General features: G+C 50.0%; 1 protein-coding gene across 3 annotated transcripts in view; it reads right to left on the bottom strand.

The window, feature by feature from the left end:
• Positions 1-22,049, bottom strand: part of TMEM132B (transmembrane protein 132B) — a 169,336-nt gene extending 147,287 nt beyond the window's left edge. The window contains exon 1 of one of the 3 annotated variants that reach the window (XM_072350868.1): positions 22,031-22,049. Coding sequence is in view for 1 of the 3 variants with exons in the window: in XM_072350866.1 (XP_072206967.1) it covers positions 21,747-21,831 (85 nt within the window). In the remaining 2 variants the exon portion in view is untranslated. Of the gene's footprint in view, positions 1-6,197; positions 6,334-21,746; positions 21,970-22,030 lie in introns of those variants that run through there. The other 2 variants (XM_072350866.1, XM_072350867.1) reach the window with 2 other exon arrangements.

Genomic DNA, 22,049 nt, shown 5'->3' with positions numbered 1-22,049 from the left:
ATATAACAAACAGCAATTGTTTATAGACTGGGTTATTTATTCCCAGAGCATCCTCCTGCCTTTTACTGGCCGCATCTTTTATCAGCGATAACCAAGTACCTTTCAAGTTGACATCCCGTTTGGTTTACGGCAGGGAAACACATCCAAGTATGTTTCAAGCCTCTTCTTGCTGTGCTGAATTCAAATAGCTCGACAAATATAATTCTTGCAAAGTTTTGTTTTGATATGAATCATGGTTTCGTTTGTTTTAATATCAGTAAAATCTTAGGATGGGTTTCTTAAGGTCAAGAAAACTTAAAATCAACAGCGACCACTGTGCTAAAACCTATTCTCACAGTCCAAATACTGCTGTAAATGATAGAGTCATAGAATTACTAAGGTTGGAAAAGACCTCCAAGATCTCAAGTCCAGCCATCCACTTACTCCTGCCATGACCACTGACCACATTCCCCAGTGCCACCATCAACATGGCCAAGATACTTTTGACTTTATAAAGTCAGAGTTGTTCCCATTTACACACGCAGGGGAATGGCAGCACTGGAGCACCTCATCCTGCCATCCCTCCATCTCCTCCCTGCAGCACTGCACATCACTCTTCTCACCATTTCTTACCATTGGAAAGAGCCGATTGGTAAGCAATAATCAGGCCTTTGATTTTTAACACTTTGATAGTACTCAGGTTCTCACTCTCCCTCAGGCCCCCTCCAGATTCACTGCAGTGACACCTTCCCTTCAGATTTCCTCTCCAAGAGCTTTCACTTCTCTCCCTAACTGAACTGTTGTCATGGAAATCATTCCTCCTCTCTGCCTAACTGGGAGATTTATGACAGCAGTCCCTACTCCATCCATTGCTGTGCCCCAGCCTGCCCTACCCCACACCGCAGCATCGCCATCTCCACAGCTCCTCCATCCTTCCCAGAAGCACAGTATCCTCCCAGCTTGGGGACCCCTCGCTACCAAACACAGCCCATACCACTTCATCTGATGGAAGCAAAGACAAAACCAAAGGTTGTAAGGCCAAGGATGGCTTTCAGATAAGGTTGCATAGAGAACCACCATTAGAACATCCCAAACTCCTGCATGGGAGGCACAGGCAGGCACTCAGCCATGACTAATGCCCCAGATACTCTCAAGATGGAAATCTGCTCCACAATCATTCACTGACAGACTCCCATAAAGCTACTAATTAGAATGGTGTTTACAGTCTATATTTCATTTCACTTCATGTTTTTACTCTGATTAGTTATTCCATCACCTGCAGTGAGCTAGTTAGCTGAATGCAAAGATGTCATTGGACTTAATCAAGTGAAGTAGCATTTCAGTGACAGAACTCAACAAGCTCTGCCCTGCTCACTGTTGTCACCTTTTTAGTAACTTCTTTAAGTAAAATCAGGGCTGAAAGCTAAGCAGAGTCAAGCTGGGGCAGTGCTCAAACGAAACACCTCCAAGGCAACGGGTGAGACAGAGAAAAACTGTGCATTGCAGCTCATTTCCTCTATATAAACACTGCAGCTGGGCACCACGGTTTCTGGAGAAGATATAAAGCAAGGCTCAGCACTCCTGCAGAACCAGATGGCACGACGCACATCCCAGAAGGACGCTCCCCCAGCACCTCCTCACATCCAGCCCACATGGATTGCTTTGAGATTTCCAGCAAGACACCAGGGCTTCCTCCCCTCCCAACTCACAGGTCAGCAGCCAAGCTTCCACACCACTGAGCCCTCCCAGGCTGCCGGAGCAGCAGCATCGCTCCTCATGTCTTCCCTGCACACAAGCCCTGCAGAGCGCTGCTTTTATCACTGCTGATTTTTGTCCTGCTGATAGCCTACTGTAACCCCAGATCCTTTTCCTGAAGCGCTGCCTAGCCTGCTATTTGCCATCTGCAGCAGTTCTCGCCCTAAGCTATCACTTGGCCCTTTTATCCTTTTTTCCAGATCACCATTTCAATCTGTCCGGATTATTTTAAGAAAGCACTCTGGTACCCTTTTTTTTTTTTCCTCCCTCCATGAATCTGCAGTCCCTCCTGACTTTGTATCACCTGTCAGTTTAACAAACGTATTCTCCATTCCATTAACCAGATTGATAATGAAAATATTGAATAGAGATGGACAGGAGCCAGCCCTGCAGAGACTCAGATTTTCTGGGAATCAGAGATAAATGTGCTGCTCCATAAAGCCTCGACTCCTCTTTTAAGCACCAGTACCATTTGCACCATTGGCTTTCTTACAGGCACCATGCGCTCAGCACCCACAGCAGCACAGTGCTGCAGCCAAGTTTCTGTGGTGTCTGAAGCTCTGCAGACCCTGTGCTAATGCTGAAATTGCAGTTAATGGAGAAGCATCCCCTTTACTGTTGGTAAACGTGGGGCCTTTTGCTCACAGTGCCCTTGTGAGGCACTCCAGGGCCTTCAGCACTTCCCTGCTCAGCACGCAGGTTGGTAGAGGATGCAAACGCACCTCAGAACAGAAGTTGCTGAGTTTTTTCCCCTCATTTAGCTTTCTAATCACAGCTAGACATGCAGCCCTGCATTATGCAATAACGCACTGAGAGCAGGGGGGAGTTTGCATAAGCTGCGTGCAGTAACCAAAGGCTTTTCTCCCCCCCCCTCTGCTGGGGGGCAAAAGTAAACAAAACAGAACAAAACTGCAAGGGCACACAAAGCAACTAAAACCTCCGTCCTCTAAGAGATGCTCACTTTCAGCAGCCTTTTGTTCCGTTTTAGTCATCCATCTACTGATGGTGTTCAGAACAAGAGCAGAGCAGAGACAGCTCAGTTTGCAGAGAGCTGTGCTCACCTCCACAGAAGCCATTCAGTTTTTCCCCCCCCAAACTCTACTTACAATAACTAAATAAATCAAAATGCAGGAAAGGTTGGTCCTCCAGCTGAGGGGCTGGAGTTTCCTTTTGGAAGGGAAAAGGCCTTTATTTAGTTATTCGAGTGGAGAAAAACCATTCTTGACAAGAAACGGAGCAACAAAAAGCTCCAGAATTAATAAACTGGACTTCTGGGTGCATTTTAAAACGATAAACCATTTTGCAGAGAGCCTGCATTTAAAGTTGCGGCCCGATGCAAATCCAGATAGTAATAAACACTTCAAAAGCACGTTTAGAATGGAAACGCTAACAAATCCTTAACTAATGGAAAACGGCTTGCCAGGCAGCTCCACAATGTTAAATTAATCCTTAACACGTCTTAATATATATATTTTTTTCCTATTCCACTGGGTCATTTAATAACGTGATAACTCATTTCTTCCCTCCGCCTTCATCCCTCACATTGCCATGGAGACAATTGTGAATCAGATATAAATAAAAATACTCTAACGCCGTGGCACCACATGTTCTCCTGATCCGCTGCCAGGACCATTTTAAAATCACAGGAATTCACAGGAGCGCAATAATTAACAATTCATTTTGCTCCGAAATCACTTCTTTTCAGCCAGTTTCCTGGTGATTTGCTAACTCAGGGCCGCTCGCAAACATGAGCAACAAATTAAAAGTTCCGTGCTTCCTTCCCAACGCACGCCTTGCTCTTCCATCTGCAGCAGGGCTGCAAACAACCCGTGCACCCCCAGCTTTCTTCTGTGGCCTTAGCAACCTCAGCTGGTTTTTAATGGCAATTCATTTTAAGGCACTTTTTAACCGTTTGAATTGAGTTTACTGCTGCTCTCTATTACAAGTGGTAAAACCAGTGCCATTTGTTTGTGAAGCCAGCATAGCAGTAGGAAGATTAGGATTAATTATGCGTTAATGATCCATGCACCCCCTAACCGATACCCACTGGCAGAACTCCCCCATGTCTTTCAGCCCTTGAAGCCAGCAAAGATCCCGCTGTCCCAGCCATTACAAAGGCTCTCACCCAACCCAAAGCGTTAGCTGCTGTTACAGAAAGCTCTCCATTAAGCAGCACTGTTGCACATCATTCAGCCTCACCGGACGTGTCCAACACAGCATCCCAAGAGCAGAGCCTCGTGTTTCTCTGCACAGCATCTTCTGTCTTCCGCTGCTATGGAAGCAGAAAGGCCACTGTGGGCCACCCGAGCTATTAATCATTGCCACCTTCCTGCCTTTAAAACACATAGGCAGTAGCTCTGCAAACACCTCCGTGTGTCACAGGGAAATCTCACAAACATGAGGTCTTGTAAAAAAAAAAAGCCCCCAGTTCTAATAACTACTTTGTCCATAAAGAGTCAAAGTGATTTAAGAGCTCAACTCTGACTCTCAAGAGCAACACAAGCACCTACGGAGTTTAAGTAATTGCATACTCAACAGCTCAGAGCTTGCCTTCCCAATATAACTCCTGCTGTAACGGCTCATTTTAATTACTGATGCAGCAGGTAACGGCTTGATACCAGCCCCATCCTTATGGTGACCTACAGCAAGCCTAGAGCAGACCAGAGGTAGGAAGAGGAGGGGAGGGTGAAAAAGAATGAGGAAGAAGAAAGGTCACAGTTTAGCACAGAGGAGCTGCTCAGGGCTGTCCCCTGGGGGCACAGCACATGGCAGCCCCACCAGCTGTCAGCACACACAGCTTCCTCAGCAGCTGCTCCAGCACAGCGCTGCCTTCTCCCCCTCTGCAGGAACTCACAGGTGGGACAAGAGCTGGACGAGATGCTTCAGAAATGGGACACTGGTGCACTCGAGGTGTTCATCCTTTCTCCATCAGCACACAAGGGATGGAAGCACTTAAATCTGGCTTCCGGTCCAAATGTTAACTAAATACAATAGTTACTAATTGGATCAAAACTTAATAGGGTCCCTATGGCAGGCAACCAGTAAGGAAAGATAAACACAGGGCACCAGTTTTGCTGAAGGTGAATTCGGTCTTTAATGTTCCCCTGACACAAGGTGAGAGACCCGGTGCCTTATCAAGCAAAGCAAGATGTGCTGGGAGACACAAATAACCTGAAGAAGCAGGAAAAACACATGGTGTTCTGTTCTGCCTGGTTGATAACACTGAGAGCAGGGACACACAGGCACACTGCACACAGGCAAAGCACCTTCAGGTTCCCAGGAAATGCCAAATAGTGCCAGAGGACAAGGCTGAGGATGGGGAAGGCTACCCAATTCCTCTATCTCTTAACGGGCAGCCTTCTGTTCTGCTCACTGCCTGTGTCCAACTTCTCCCCTTGATCTGGCTCAGGAGGCTAAAAGGGCTTTAAATATAAACAGCAACATTCACATCACAAAGAACATCAACACAGGGCAGGGTTTTTGGTTGACGAAAGGGCTTATCCTACTGAATAAGTCTGATGGTTTGTTGTACTTGCTAAAAACTTGTTTGACACCTACAGCTTGGCTAAGAAATGTGGAAATAAAGATGAGATCCTAATCAACACGCAGCCTAACCCCGGAAGGAAAGCAAGACGTCACAGTGCCATGCTGCATATCCACTATCCCAGTCAGATAAATCCATGATTCATGGTACTTCTGAACACCAGGCATCCTCCACCCCACGCATGGGGCACTGAAAGAGCCTGAAAATATTTCAGTGATGAAATGAATCCATCTGCTGGCCTTACCCATCCTAGAGGCATTCAAGGCCAGGCTGGATGGGGTCCTGGGCTGCCTGATGTGGTGGGGAACAGCCAGCCCACAGCAGGTTGTGTGACCAGGTGATCTTTAAGGTCTCTTCCAACTTAAGCCATCCTATGACTCTCTGACCTCAATCATGGTGCCTGCTAATAAATCTCACAGACTAACCCTGGCCTCAACAGCGGGCTTTTAGAAGAATATACCACCTCTTGAAGAAGCACCACACATGGATGGGGAAACCCACGGGACTGGGGGAGGGCTGCGCATGGAGCTTGCTAATATCCCTCAGGCACACTGCCAGCACTGCCCTGCAGTGCCCATCCCACGTGGGGAAGCAGCAGTGCCATGGAGCCCAGCTGGCCACACAGCCCTCACCCACAGCACAGCTGGAGCCAGCAGCTGGATGGGGTCGTCCACCCGGCTCAGGGCAGCCAGGCAGCAGTTACGACGGCAGCCTCATTTTGCAAACATTATCTCTGCTTTACAACCAGAGAATTGAGACATGCACAAACCAAACGTCCTCTGAAATTCCGAGCCGGCTGAGTGCAGCTCCCCCGATCCCAGCCTAATAACTTAAAACACACGGCTATCTCCTACTCTCCTCTGTCGAAATACCTCAGTCATCATTAAAGATTCAAAAGGGAGTAGGAAAGCTTACGCACCAATTAAGCCGTGTTTCAGCAAAGTATCATTTCTGTGATGGATGCCCCGCTATGTCCCACGCGCTCCTTCTGCAGGGCTTTGCCTTCCATCAGCTGCCGCAGCGCAGAGTTAATGACACGCGAGCTTCCACCCTCGTTAGGATGCTGTTGCCTGCCTTTGCCCATGACGGCTCCCCGTATTTATTAGTGGTTTGATAACAAAGCGAAGCACTTGTGAAACCGGCCCCAAGCTCCGCTCGGTGACCTGTGAATTAACTGTAAATATAATTAGAGCTGTACCTCGCACTTGGGACTGGGAGGAACAGGAGGTCTGCCCCAGAGCTGTTACTACAGCAAGTCCAGGGCTGATAAAAATAGCAGCCTGAGCTAAAAGAGCAGAATTAATTACATCAACCGCAAAAACAAGCTCCGCAGAGTTAGTCAGTGGTTGTGCTCCTCCACTTCAAAACCAAGAGGAAATTTCTCCATCCTCCCGTCACTGTTTGAGGAACCAGCGATAGCTCAAGATGCTGCCGTGCCCACCCACTGCATTACTGACTTTGCTTGTGCTCCATCCAGCACATCTCAGGCATGGAGGAAAAACAAGCTCAACAGATCCCCCAGCTGAATGCCATCCGCACCCTGCCAGCCAAACCCAGACTTCTGTAGGATGGCAAACACAGCCACCACGAGAAGGCAAAGCCCAACCCCAACGGGGATCCAAAGCAAGGTGAGCAGCACTGCATCTCCCACCCCCAGGGCACAGAGGGGACTGCAGGGCACACCGTGGATAAACACAAGTAATCCCAGGTCCCTGCACCCACCCTCACATTTCCACATCAATCCCAGAGCAGCGAGGCAGGCAGCATGCCATAAATCGAGCAAAAAGCCTCGTAACATAATGTCTCCTTGTGTTGCCTCCTCCCATAAACAAGCAAGATTTATGCGTTCCTGGGGCTAATAACAAGAGCCATTTGTCTTTATTTCTGCACGTAACTAATAGAGACACCAGCAACATTGATGAGCCTCGTGGGATTAATTACCAACGCCGTTTTCAAAGGGGTATCTCTGGACTTGCCTTCCTTCATACAGCAGGAAACGTCAAGCATTTTTCAAAGCAGGGGATGAAATTTCATTTAAGAGACCAATGGCCCATGTGAGCGCAATCATTACCGGGCTCAGGCGCGGCCTAGCGAAAAATTACAAGTGTCCAAAAAGGTTGACGACTTTCTCAAGTTTTTTCTTTAATTCCTTCATTTTCCAGATATTAAAGCAACACAGTGAATCCAATCCAACAAGACCAAAAAGAGAAAACAACCCAGCAGGTCCGTAAGGGACCAGTCTGACCTGATGGTGGCCAGAATCATGCTAGCTCCCCTCAGACACCCATTCCATCCTGGAAACACAAAACTTACTCCATCCGCTTAAACTCAATGCCTTTTTTATCTTACAGTTCCAGTCCTAAACCCTCCCCACGGCATGATTCACCCCAATTACCCAACGCTCAGCCCTAACAAGCCATGGTTCCTTTGCATGCTGCTCAACCCAAGACTTCATCCACCTCTTGCACCCTATACCCCTCACGTGCCCCAGCCTCTGGCTTTCAGGATGGTCCCATCTCCAGGGTGAATCACATGCACAAGAAAATAATCCAGAACATCTCACAGTGCTCAAAGAGTCAGGAGGGCTCGGGACCCCACAACCTCATGTCTTCCATAGGTTCACCTTGCTAAGGTGCAGGATAACCAGGCAAAGGTTGCAAGGGGTGCAAAGACGGGGACAGGCTGGAGATAGGGGTGACAAAGTTTAACTTGGTAAAGACAAGCTTTCACCAAGGCGACACAAACAGAAATGAGTCATTTACTTCATTTATTTTACGAAAAAGTTGAATAAAGGTTAATAGAAAATTAGTCATCTTGCCTCCGTTTTTTCCTTTTTTCCCCACCCAGCCTACATAATTTAATTAAAACCGTGCTATGGAGTTCCAGAGGATGATTAAAAATAACCTCTCGTTTTCCATTAAACTCCTTCGGTTTGCACAGGAGTTCCTATAGAACCTTATTAAATTTCTGTTTACCTCCGCTACGTTTCATTTTTATTCCATACATCTTTTTTCTTAAGTCCAAAGGGATTTTGTGACGGGGATGGCTTATTAAATAAATATTATTTCCCACGGCTGGCAATCCAGCCTTTAGATCAACATTAGATCAGTGCAGAACATCCACAGGGGGAAAATTGTTTAAAAAGCGATATTATTGGCTTTTTTCCCCCCCCCCGAATGGGAGACAGAAAGACCTTTCCTACTTATGGCTGCTGTGACCCAGCTGAAGAAGGCTTGGTATGGCTGTTGGGGGGCTTTTTTCAGCCTTCTCTGTGTTTTAATTTCACATTGGCGCATGCGAGAACACAACCCATAGCAACTCAGCTCTGCAGGCTCACAGAACGCCAAGAATGGCTTTTTTTTCCCCCCCAGCGTTCTCACCCAGTTGCTGTGGAGCTAAAGCATGGAGCTATGTAGCACTTATTAAAACAAGGCCAGGTTGCTCTGCAGCAGGTAGGGTATATTCAGCAAACCCAAGGAAGAACGCGAAGCTCGCAGGCACATGAGACCTCTGCATGATGCAAAGGACAGCCCCATGTCCTTGCTCCAGCAGCAGAGCTCGTGCTGTCGCCCTCCCTGAAAAGCTGCCCGTGCTAATTCTGAGCTCAGTCCATCTGTGCTGAAGCTTGAGGCAAACGGGACACCCAGAAAGGCTCATACGATGCAGACAGGTTTATTCTTGGGCACGAATGAGCTGCACCAGACCTATTTCTGTTTAATTTTTCTTTTAAGGAACGCCAATAACTTAGTAGGGGCTGCTGTTCCTTAAGGCCCACAATGAAATCCCCAAGGCCTTCAGCTCTGTCTGGCTGCCACAGACTCTGTTCCCCAACACTTTATTGCCATTGAGTGCTGCCTATCTTCCCATCTTAACATAAGATTTTCTTTTCTGAACAGAATAGAATTATCCCTAATTTGAATTCCACGGCGCAACAGAAACAGCCTGTAAAACCTTACAAAGAAGCCAGTTCCCTCCAGCAGAATGGAAGATATATTAGGCTTCAGGACTGTGCAGAGCAGAACATAAAATTAAAATAACAGACATCATAGAGTTTGATAGCATCTCCCAATCGCAAAGATCCCAAAAATACATTACTGACTGCGACAGCCATTCCTCTGTCAGACAACAGCATATCTCCAAAGTGAACAGTTACAGTCAGGAGGGGAGTTTAGAAATCTTTATGTAAATGGGAGCTGTTTGCTGAATGCTCTCAGTCCTATGGGGAGCCCAGCAGCACAAGGTCAGAGCAGCCCCTATAGGTGCACCTGCTGCTCCAGCCCATCAAGGGTACATCTGCATTTACTCTCACCAGCAAAGAAACACCATCCCATAAGCGTGTTTCCATCAGCATTATAATTCAGGCTCCTCATTTTCTTTGCTCTCCCCTGTACTTAATGGCAAAGGAACATATTCTGTGGTTAAAAATTGGTATTGCTATAAAGCGGCGCAATAACAACATCCTTCCTCAAACCACAGCTCCCAGAGGCTCCTCGCAGGATGGTTTAATCGAAAAACGATAGTTAATAGATGCTTCAGCATCTTCATTAGTGCCACCTCCTTCTTAGCTCCAGTTTTCAAGGAGATAAAAAGAACAAGAGCATGAACTGCTCTAAAAAGTCACTGAAGCTCCCAGGTCAGTGCTGGCGAGTCAAAGCAGGCCAACAGAGGGGGATGATTCTTAAACTCTCATTCCTCACTTTTTATTATACGCCTTTTACAAATAAGCTTGGTTTATTCCTTATCCTCTTCAGGCAGACATGGGAGAGTCAGATCTATACTCAACTTCCACACAGAAAAACTCATTCTAAGAAGATGGTGGGTTTGTTTTTTTTTTTTCCCCCCTTAATGCAAAACCTAGAATTCAATTTTTAGGTCTCTCAAATACCTCCCGATGCTGATAAACAGGAACATAATCCAAGCAAAATAAGTGCCTTGAATCCTCACAGCCAAATTCCAATTTCTGTGCAAATTTCCAGCGTTGCCCTTCAGTCCCAAGAGCCTCAAACATTGCACAACAGATAGGAAAGGCAGCGAACCTGATCTGTTCTGCTGAGTACATAACATGTCACGGAGCACTGCTGAGGAAGGTGCAGAATTAGCCACTGAAGCTCCTCTGTGATCAATGGCAAAAACCACAGGGCTCTCCCCAGCCACCCAGCAGGGCTCCAAGCCCTGACATTTGCTTTAGCAGCTCTTGCTTTCCAAGTGTTAATTTGCTCATGCAGCATTTCACAGCTCCGGAACAGCAGCAAAGCATGGCGCCTTGGAATCAGAAGCCCAAGTACCTCCTTATTTCTCCTACCTATCCTGCAAGGACCTCCTGGCAGCAAAGAATAAAAGGGAACCAGTGTGGTCTGATTCTCGGGTGGTGCTGTGAGGAGCCAGGAGTTGGACTCAGTGACCCTTATGGGTCCCTTCCAACACCCAGACTGCCCACAACCCCCAGCCAATCCCACAAAGCAATCTTCCCTACAACCAGGGAGACCCTGCTCTGCATTTCTGTGACTCATGCTCCCCCTGGTTGTATTTGGTTGAGCAACGTAACAACCACAGATACAGGCTGCAGAACAAGGATCCGCGCAACCTGGGACAGCAAGCAGATGCAACATGGCAGCCCCTCCCATAGGAAAAGCATGACTTTATTAGTTAATCCTGTCCTTGTGGCATCACAAGAGCACAGCTATGTATGGGAACCCACAGGACAAGAAGTGGGCATGCAGGATGCTTTACCAACACGCAATAGCATCCCTCCCCAACACCAATAAATATATAAACAGGATTTTATACTTCCTCAAAACGGATTTCAGCTTCAGCTATATGCCCTGTGCCACCCACCTTCTGTAACCACTTTCCATTCAATTTAATGCAGTACGATAAACATGAGCAAGGCCTTCATGCTATCCTCACACCGCTGGACAACCCTGGCTGCAACCACAGCTCATACAGCTCTAAAATGCCCCACTGAGATGGTAATTCCCTCTGCTGGGACAGAGGGAAGAAAAACTGCTGTGGGTGAGGACTAGAAATACATCAGTTTCACTGAGACCAACCCTGCTGGAAATGCCATCCCACCCAACACAGTGTGCTGACCCATGGAGGAAACACATGAGGACTTATTGCAGAGCACAGCGTTAAAGCATCTGAGTTGGTGTAGAGAATCACCCTCAGAAGGGTGAGCAGAAGTGGGACAAAACCTGCCATGACCAAACTTTCCTTTGCTTGCACATCCCACCTCCCCGGGGTTTTCCTTTCTATAGGCACTTACAGGACAAGTAGGAAGGAAAATTCCAGATGTCACAAGGAACCACTGGAAGCCAGCTGGGATAAAAGGGACGCGGCAGTGCCTGCTCCTCCAGCACCCCATGCTAGGATGGAGCCAAACACCACCTGCATGCACCACGTGCTCCTACTCACCATGCATGATCCATTGGGCTGCACACACACCGTTACCTGGGGACATGTAGGAAACTGCTGCCAAGGTAACACGGACAGGAATACAGAGCAGCCAGGGGAGCACCACAGCCAGGAACACAGCGCCTTTCCTCGGGTTATGTTTCCATTTCCTCTCTCATAACCCTCCTTGGTTATTAACATATCAAATATTGCGGTTCTATAATTTGACATCTTTTTGTATTCTATTTTTTTTGGAGAACTAAGATCCAAGGTTTTCACAGCTCCGCTGAAAGAAAGAAATTCTCATTACTGACGATGCTGAGAGATTTCTTACACAAGGGCTCTCCAGAGGAGACATATTTTTGTGAGTCAACAGCATATGTCGCTCTCAGAAAATACAGCATCTGAATGAGATATTTCCCCTCTCCTTTTATTTAACGAACAAACAGAACCAATCCTCAGCACGTCCCCTCGCAGCACTGCCTGGTGAGGCAGCAGTTAAGCCGGTGCTCAAACTTCTCCACGACAGGCAAAGCATTTCCCAACACTGCCACACGGGTCCAGGGAGAATGGATGTGCAGGGCAAACAAAAGGATTTATTTCCCTTCTTATGATAAGATGACAATTCAGGAGCCCAGCAAATCCTGAAAAAGAAGTCTCTGGAGGATGGTCTCAAACAGAAATGAGCCTGGGCACCGCTGCTGCTGTTTTGCTGATGGCATTTATATCCCCACAGCCACCAGCAAAGGGAAGACTGCGTCCCAGGGGGAGCAAGGCTTGCTCAGGGAGCACATTAAGAGTCGTCCCACCTGCAGCTCCTGCACCACGCACCCACCTCACACAACACCTCCTGCATCATTCTACCACTGCCTTTCACTGCTATCCTTGCAGTGGCAGAACCAGAGGGAGTGATGCAAGGGAGGTGAGGTGGAACCGCTGGGACCAGGCACAGTGTCCTCACCCACAACCATCCCCAAGGTGGCAAAGGGGGATGAGGACACCAAGGTGAAAGCCTGGTCATGGTGTGCTGTGGCTGCTGTGCAATGCCACAGAAGAGAAACTAACATTTGCCTCCAGTTCCCCATCGTGTATCCGAAAGGCTTGGAGTCATCCTGAGGGCATCCACAAGGGCTGCACTTTTGGGCATGGAAAATGAAAGCTCTCTGAAAACCACCTCCAAATACCAACACTGCACAAACGCGGTACCAACAGCACTGCATCTGTACATACCTAATGTCCCTGGGCTCCAAACCACATAAAGAAAGTAAAATCAGCAAGCAGAGGTGTGCCAAGCGCCTCCTTTTCAGACTCAGGATAAATGCAAAAAGCCTTTTATCCCCATACCTCCATTTTGCTCAGAACCAATCGCACGGCCCTTCCGCTCCAACTCAAGACCAGCCAACACAGAGCAGGATGCTTTGTGCCAAACGCTCAATGACATCCATACATTCATGAACTAACCCAACCACCACTCGATGCGATGCAAAGTGTTTGGCGGTCAATAGCTGCGAGCATCGATCCCTGCAAGCAGCATTCCCCGGCCCCAGCCCCCCCAGCAGCCTCTGCCTGCACAGCTCCACGGTCACCGCCATCTCCCCCAGTCAATGCCATCGATGGGGCTGCAGATGGAAGCCCAGCGTGCAGCCGTGGTGCCCACAGGGGTTGCTCAGCAGTGCTGCCTGCACCCAGCAATAGGAGAGGTTTGGGCAGCAAGCAAACCAACAAGCAGGGAGAGGCATGAGGAACTGCTGCAAGCAAAATAAACAGCGAGTGCTCTGCCTTTTCTAAGAGGTTTGTAGAGATTCAAGTTCACCGGTTATTATTAAAGGTGACCCGCAATAGGCAGAACAAATCTTCAGCTGCCATGTTGTGGCCAAATAGCTCCAAACCTGTTTGGGAAGGGAAGGGCTTCTCAGGGCCCGCTGTGCATCCGCTGTGTGTGAGCAGTGGGATCCTGCCTGGTGCCTCCAGCACTGCAGGGCTGCACACACAGCCTCATGGTGGGGCCGTGCATGTCCCAGCAATGCCTGATGGGCTGTGCCTGAGCATCCCCGTGTCAAACGCTGTCAGAGCAGCTGGGTCCTCAACTAATAGCTGTCAATCTCCATTTGTTTGCAAAGCCGTGAAGAGGGCTTTTATATTCCTCTTAGAGATATGGAGCAGGCACTCCGATTTGGCTTTAAATGAAAGCATGAGATAATGCTGGCTGCCGGTAAACCTCAAAGACAGCATTTAAACAGCAGCAGAAACATTAGCAAAGACAAGAAATAGGCACCTTCGGGCTGCAACCCACATCCCACAAACTTCTTAAGCATGCTGCAGGGCCCGTGTCCATCAGCACTGCCATCCCCCAATGGGACCACGCTTGGGCAGAGGAAGCTCTGAAAATCTGATGGCACAAGGCACGCTATTCTCTTAGTGATTCCTTTTAATTGCATTATTATTTGGAGGAGGAGCCCTAGGAGCTCCTTCACTGCAGCCTCTGCCTTCAGGCCATGGGTGGCACTGCTCAGCACCTTCCTCCTGCAGATCGCAGGGCAGTTCTAAAGCACCAGGTGTGGAAAGGTGCTGGTAGGAAGCATGGTTAAAAACAACAACAACCACCACCAAAACCCTCTAGGTGAAAACCTAAAGTGCAGCCAAGCGATGGATTGGATGCAGCCCTCCAGCTACACCAGCCCTGTCGCTTCTCTTCTCCCCTGAAGTTAAATTGAGGCAATTTTCATGAGTATGTTAAATTGGCAGGAAAAAAAACTCAGAGCAAAGAACAGCTTGTTTCTGCTTTGGAAATCCCTCTCTCAGCCTCATCAGGGTCCTTGCCAGTACCCAGCATCTCCTCCGCCATTAAGTTATGCTCTGTGTTAGCAGAAACCTTCACTGAAAAGAAAAGGAAGCCATCAGTAATGACTCAGCCCTCATTGCAGGGTCACTTACGAGGATTTCAGCTGCCCATCACGGTGTGACTGAGGACCCCGGGCTGCCCGCATTGATCCCACAGGTGCTGATCTGATGAAATCAAAGCAATACCCTGGGTGTGATCTTCAGGCGATGGGAAGATGTAACACTGCCTAAAATAACCCCCAGATCCTGCTGCAGAAAGGTGGACGGGCACGTCAATGTGTGCCTCTGCTTTATTACATTAATAAGCAGCCATTCAGCTCTCACCGTCATGCAGCTCTCTGACGGTGTCCCCAAGCTCAAGTGATACACGGAGGTCTCCTCCTGCTCCTCTTCCCCACTTGATTTCCTCTTCCCACAAAGGCATGTGCCAAAACAGGACCCAAAAAGCTCAGAGCTCAGCTCAGCCACATCTCCCTGCCCACCGCAGCCCACCCCTGCTGGGACAGCACCAGGCACACAGGGCAGGGACAGAAACACAGCAGCAGACACATGGATATCATCTCCCCACTCTCCAATGAGCACCCTGTACAGCTGGAGCATCCCAAACCCCTGCAGTGCAGGCAGACCCAAGGCTCAGAGTTCTTTCATTTGCAGCATCTGGTTCCTTGGCAGGCTCCTCGGGCTATTCTGTCCCTAGCTGTTAAGCTGTCTCTAGCTCTGCCTCACAAGTTTGCTGCTCTTGGCGTGCAGCAGTCTCTTCTCATCTTCCCAGTCCATTATTTTGGCTGAATGTTGCTCTTAGAGCACAGAAATCAGACCACTCTTATCTCCCTCTAGGAGCCAAAATCAGCAGTACCCATGATGCTCTTTCAACACAAGCACTTGTTTTACTTCCCAGACACACTCAGGTGCCCACAGCCACTCTCGTGAAGCACCATGCACTTGCAGCTCCATTGCAACCACCAAGACACTGCGAGCAATCGCACCCCAGACGTCCCCAACCAGCAGAGGTGGCAGCTGCAGGCCTGGGACAACCAACAGGAGCAGCTCAGACATTCCCAAACCTTGGAATGTTTGTATGGGAAAACACCCTTCACCCCTTTCCCTTGCTTTTGGGGCAGACTTACAGCTTCTCTGTCCCCATGCAGAAGCAAAGCCTCCACCATGAAGAACAACAGAGACCAACACAAGCAGAGCAGTCAAGGGCACTGCCATGAATGGTTTCAGTTGGAAGGGACCTTTAAAGGCTGTCTGGTCCCACTCCCCTGCAGTGCACAGTGACACCCACAGCTCCATCAGGTGCTACGAGCCCCATCCAGCCTGACCTTGAGTGCTTCTCTCCCAGATCACAGCAGGGACACGCGGGATCATTCACCCTGGGACTCAGGGTGCATTTATCCCTCCTGAAGGAATAATCCCATAAAGGAAAAATTACAACAGATCTCAGAGCATTTAAATGCATTTCCATAACCATTCATAACAATTCCCAGACAGCAGCCTTCATTAAGCTGGAACAGAGGCTGAGAGCACCAATTAGCAGCAGAAGCATTAAGGAAGAAGGATGGTAGCCATCCCCAAGCTGCCTGGCTTTGCTGGAAGCAGCGCAGGTCGGTGCTGGAGGGCAGAACACGCCACTCAGGACACAGAACCAGCTCAGGTCCCACAAAGGAAATAAAATGACTTCTTTTTCCCCCCACTCTCTCTACTTTTCAGCAGATTCCTTAGCTTTACACTGTGCAGTCCTGTCGATGGCCCATGGCAGCACGATCCTGCTGTTGAGCTCCCAGATACAGCAGCAAAGTCACCAACTTCAACCCCTTCCCACAGATGCAACCTGCTCAGCCCCATTACAAGCTTGGTCAAACTAGCAGCGAAGATCCTGACCAATGCAACACGCAAACCAACAGACAAGATCAAATCAGCTATTTAAAGGATAAGTGTTATGGATTTTTGTTTTTCTAAGAGCCACGAGCAATTATTTTCGAGCACAGAGATCTCAGCCAGCCGCTTATCCCAAAAATATAAGTGGGAGAAAGAGGAAATGATTGCTTTCTTCATTCTTTGTCAGGCTGCCGGCACTGAAACAAAGTCAGAGGGCTGCCAGGAGATCTCCTTTGATCCAAGGAAGAACCGTCCTCAAACATTTCAAACCCACAGAGAGGGGGGGGAAAAAAAACAACAAGTCAAATCTTTCCATCACGATTCTAAAGATAAATACCCAAGAAACAGAAGAAACCCTCCTCCTTCGTGCACAGGATGCTGCTCTTCACCCCAAACACTGAGGCTTGACAGAAATGCCGTTGGGGTGAAGCAAAATTGGCCCAGGAATGGCCAAGCCCGACATCATCATTCACAGCGAGTTAGAGATGTTAAAATATATATATATAAAAGATTCTACATCAGGAACCAATTTACTTTTGCTGCTCCACAGAGCAATCGTGCCCCAGGACCTGCAGCTAAATGGCTGGAGCTCACGAAACTGGAACAGCAAAGGCAGCGGCAGAGAACTTGAATAGCTTATGAAATTCAATTGAAATTGATGGTTGGGAAAGGGAAACATTTAACACCCTGCCAGTTTAATGTCAGAGCACACACACGTGTGCACATATACATGGACTGGGGAAAGCGGGAGCTTGTTTTCTGCATGCTTACATGCCCATGACCGCCACGGTGCTCAGGGAAGGAGACGGCACCTTCCTGCAGCACTTTAACCAACACTTGGGTATTTCAGCACCCCAGACTCTCCTCTATGGGATCCTTTAACACAAAGCCCATCGTTAGTGCATTGCTGCCTTCACACCCTGCAAGGCTGGGAGCCCACATCCATGCAGCTGCAGATCTCTCCTCCATGGCACTGCCCAGTGGCTTGTGTTGGTGAGAACCAAGCAGCCTGCATGCTTTGTGCCCTCACAGTTAATGGGAAAGGAAAAAAAACAAGCAAACATATGGGCTACCCAAAAACCAATGGCAACCTATTGTTTCCTATTTATCTTTTTAATTCAGTCCAGTTCCTATTTGTCAAAAGGTGCTTAAAAAAGCCAAGCAAAGCCCCACAGACTGTGAGCACGTTAATGGGCTTTAGATTTTGCCCATCCTCTACGTTAAAGCAAGAAACCTGCAGCAGTTTTGTTCCTTTCAACACCAGGGGGCTGATTACTGTGCAATGAGCTCAGGTTCCTCCCACCATGAGGACAGATGGGCTGCTGCTCTGCAACCCCTCCACCGCAGGGCTGAGCCTCAGGGGACCTTCAGCCCTAACCCTAATGGCCAGCAGTGAGAGACTCACTAACGGCCCTGAGCATCTTGGGGCACCTCAGTTCTGATGGGGAAACAAACATGGGGTGAGGAGGAGAGCCGGAGCAGGGCACTGAGCACCAAGGGGCACAGCAGGAACCCACTGCTGGTCTCCATCCCACTGCAGCCAAGCAGAAGCCCACAGCCCTCAGCCATGCCCTCCTGCACATCCCCTGCCTTATTCACCCCTGCTCAACCTCAGGGAACAGCAGCGAAGCAGAGGAGGAAGCAGGCAATTCCCTGCCATCTGAAAGCTCACTTTCTAAATCAAATCAATTTTTCTAACGTAATTTGCCTAATCTAAATCACTGACCCGTGCGTTTTCTCACAATCCTTTGACAAGAGCTGCACCAATTGAAGCAATGCTAAAACACTTCAACCAGACCAATTCGTAGGAGCCTTTAGAGGAATTCTTTCATCACTGTAATTAATTCTTTAAGTACCACAGTGGGATGCTCAGAATTCAAACCCAGTCCGAGGAGTAATGATTATACTAATGGGAGAAGCTACGAAGTAAATAAATGCAAGCGCCCCGCTGGAAGAGAGAGCTTTCATAGGAGATAAGGGCAGGATGTGGTCCTGCACACTGACTGGGGCCCAGCTCACACCAGTGAGCTCATCACAGCTCCAAGGGCATTGCATATTGCAGATGGCTTTGCTGTGTGCTATGCAGATGGGTACCCGGGCTCTAAAAGGTGTGGCTGCTGAACGGCTGTGCAGCACAGCCCCTGTAAGGACAGCCCTGCTCCCAACACAACAGGGCTGGGGGCTGATTTTCAGCATCACCTCCATCCCTTACCTTGTGCCAAAGGCTGCCCCATAACTCTTTCAATGGGGCAGATCCCTTGTGCCCATGGGCATGGTGCCCCCAGCACACAGACTGCAGCCCAGCAGCACCTGCTCTCATCCCCCTCTGGGAGCTACAGATGGAAGAATGAATCACATTCGAAAAGGGGGGGAAAAGAAAAAAAGAGAAAGAAAAATGCCTCAACTGCAATAAAATTCAAGCTGTCTTCTGTTTCGCTTGCTTTTTCCTTTCTTAATGATGGAGTCGAACCTTTCTTTGCACCGATATCACGGTAATAACTTTCAGCAGGCTACTCCAAAGCAAGACAGAAAATGAGTAACTGAGCTGCATTAACAAAAAAAGAGGAGGAAACCTTTGTATATTAATTCTCGTGGCTGTCAGAGATGAGGATTTAATAACGTTGGTAACTAAGCTGCTCCATTACTTCAAAGAGTAGAGGAGAATGCCTTCGTGCAAGGTGAGAGCCAATGCAATGGCCTTCTCTGCACCTGTGGAGCACAACCCCATGGCTCAGCACCACCAGCTTCACAGGCATCACCTTTTGTTCTGCCAACACCTTGTTCAGCCCCCACCTGTGAATGCAGGCACAGCCCAGGCTCAGCTGCTCCTCCCTTTAACCATTGGTCCCGTTCTGTGGCAGCAAATGGATCAAGCAGGAGGCTGGGCTGCTTTTGAAACTGCACAAGCCAAAGGTCTATAAAGGATGGCGTTACGTTGCCCCTCAGTATATTGCTGACACGTGCATCTCTCCCGCCGTTCCATCACCAAGATTCGGGAAGAAAGAGCTTTCAAAGACAGATAATAATCATAAAATAAAGGGAGAAAAGGCGGACTCGAATCTGGAGCACATGATAAATTCATGAAGCTTTCTGAAGGCTGTCAGGAATCAAACACGTTTACGTAAACAAAGAGAAGCTGGAAGTGTGAGGCAGGAGGATTTCTGGATAGCGTGGAAGAAATGTTAATATTTGCACTGCACCTGAGCCTGCAGCCCAACCTGTGCGAGTAGGAAACCCTCTGTGCATCACAAGGCCATTCCCAGCACTTCCAGCATCCCAGCAGGGAATGGGAATCCCCAGAGAAAGGGGACACACACAGGGATCCCCCACCCCAGCAAGAGGAGCAGGTGCAGCACAGGGCAGGTCAGCTGGGTGCTGATCTTCCCCTCCGTGAGATGATGGAGATAAAAGCTGGAGGAGGGAGGACGGGGCTGCCTGCAGTCACAGCAACTCACATCACAGCATGAGAAGTGCACGGAACGCGTCTCACCGCCAGGCTAAGCCGCCTTAAACACGGAGCTGACGGTGCTCAGGGTGAGAGCTACGGAGCCCCTTATCATCCCCTGTAATAATACAGCACATTAATTGGGCTGCATTGATTTGTTTTTTAATGTAACTGTTTTGGCATCCAAACCTCAGGAGAATCGATCGATCGGCTGCAGTCAGGTGTCAGTGCGTGGAGCTCTGCAACCGAACCTGATGAGCCAGAGAAAGCAAGCAGAACCCGGGGCAATGTGGGCTGTCCCCTCAGTGCCCAGGTCAGAGCATCGCCCTCACGATGCCCGAACCCACAGCAGCTTCACCACCTGCACAGCAGCTGCTGGAGGTTTGCACGGACTGAAAGCAGAAGCCAAACACCTGAAATACATTGCCCTGATGGGTGTCACAGCTGGAGGCGGCCTGCTGATGTCAGGCCGACCCCAGTGCCCCTCAACCTCATCCATGTGAAGTTTGATAGGGGCAGAATGCTGAAGCTTGGACTGACGTGCAGAAAATAACCCCCAACTCCAGGACTGCACCCTGCAAACCTGTTGTACAGCAGCCGGCACAGCTGCTCCTTGTTGCTCCTGACGAGCCTCACCACAACATGGAGGCACTCGTTATGCAAAGCAACACGGGGACAAACACCCCAAAGCAAGCACGCCACCTGCCCCACAGCTCTCCTTAAGTCTGAACGCAGCGCCCAGACCCCTTATGGAGAACTCTGGTCCAATGGGAGGCTGGAGCACGACCTCCAACAGCCGCCCCATGCTGAGACCATGGCAGCACACCTGGCTCAGCCCCACAGTGAGACACAGGGAGCTGCAGCTCACACAGGTGTCTGTGGCACGCACCCACCTGCCTGCTGTGCCCCCGGAGCCCACACCCACAGGGCACAGCACGGCCCGGCGGGGGGCTCGCAGCCACAGCCCGCTCCCAGGCGGCTTTCCATATGCTGAAGCACTCGGAGCCGTGCTGGAAGCATTACACCCACAGCCCGATCTCACCATGGTAGCTGCCCACACAGGAGGAGAGGGGAACAGCAGAGAAAAGATTACCATTAACGTGGCAATGCAACGGGAGGAAAAAAAAAAGAAGAAAGAAAAGGAATAAGAACACATTCCTTCGCTGCTTTTAACTCTCTCCTTGGTTAAACGCAGAGCACTCGGAGCGGAGCATGGCAGCAAAGCATTGCTGTGCCCACCGCCGGCTCAGGCTCGGTACGATCCCCATCACAGCCCAGGCAGGGAGAGGCCCCCTCCTGCCCCACAGCAGCCCTTCTCACCCCTTCTCACCCCGCTCCTCGCCCTGCAGCCCCCGCAGTCGCTGCCCGCTCAGTTTTTCCCCCCCGCTTCGTTTCGAAGTTTCCCGTACCGCGGCCGAGCGGAGCCGCGCGACTGCAGCCCCACCGCTCCGTTACCGCCCGGGTACGGCAGGCGGGCGGCACGAGCGGGGCTGCTCCGGGAGCCCCTTCCGAACCGGGACCGGGGGTTGCAAGCGCAGAAAGGAAAACGTAGGAGGCGTTACGACCCTCTCCGAGGGCCCGACCCTGCCCGGGTAACACCGACTGCGTTACAAGTAACTGCGAGAAACCCCTCGACAGCAGCTGAAGGGCGCGTTCCCGGAGCGCTCCCCGCAACCCCCTCCCCAGTGCTCGCGGACCCCCAACTCTTCCCTCACGGCCCCCAACGCCCCCCGACCCGGAGCGGGCAGCGCACAGAACCGCGTTCAGAAAAGCAAAGTGGGGGAAGTGGGAGAAGTGGGGGGGGGGGGGGGGGGGTGAGAAGGGTTGGGGATAAAATTAATAACGAGGAAACAATAAGGAAGAAATAATAAGAAGGGAAGAGTTGCCGGGTCGCGGCGGACGGGTTACCTCGGCAGAGGAGCAGCAGCGGCGGCAGGAGCAGCGCGGGGCCCGGGGGGAGCATCCTCCTCGCTCCATGCCCAGAAGTAGTCATGGTGCTGATTTATGGGCGCGGGGCGGGCGGGGGCCGGGGGTGTCGCGGCGCCGCCGGTAACCACTCCCCCGCCGCTCCCCCGCTCCGGAGCCCCGCGGGGGTGGGGATGGGGATGGGGACGGGGGATGGGGGGGGGAGGGGGGCACGGCCCCACCGCCCCGCTCTCACCGCCTCATGGCCGCCGCTGCCCCCCGCTCACCTGCGGGGACGGGACGCTG

The sequence above is a fragment of the Excalfactoria chinensis genome, chromosome 16 (assembly GCF_039878825.1).
Source record: "Excalfactoria chinensis isolate bCotChi1 chromosome 16, bCotChi1.hap2, whole genome shotgun sequence".
Classification (NCBI taxonomy): domain Eukaryota; kingdom Metazoa; phylum Chordata; class Aves; order Galliformes; family Phasianidae; genus Excalfactoria; species Excalfactoria chinensis.
The sequence above is the reverse complement of the archived record's forward strand: the minus strand, read 5'-3'. Positions and strand labels throughout refer to the sequence as shown.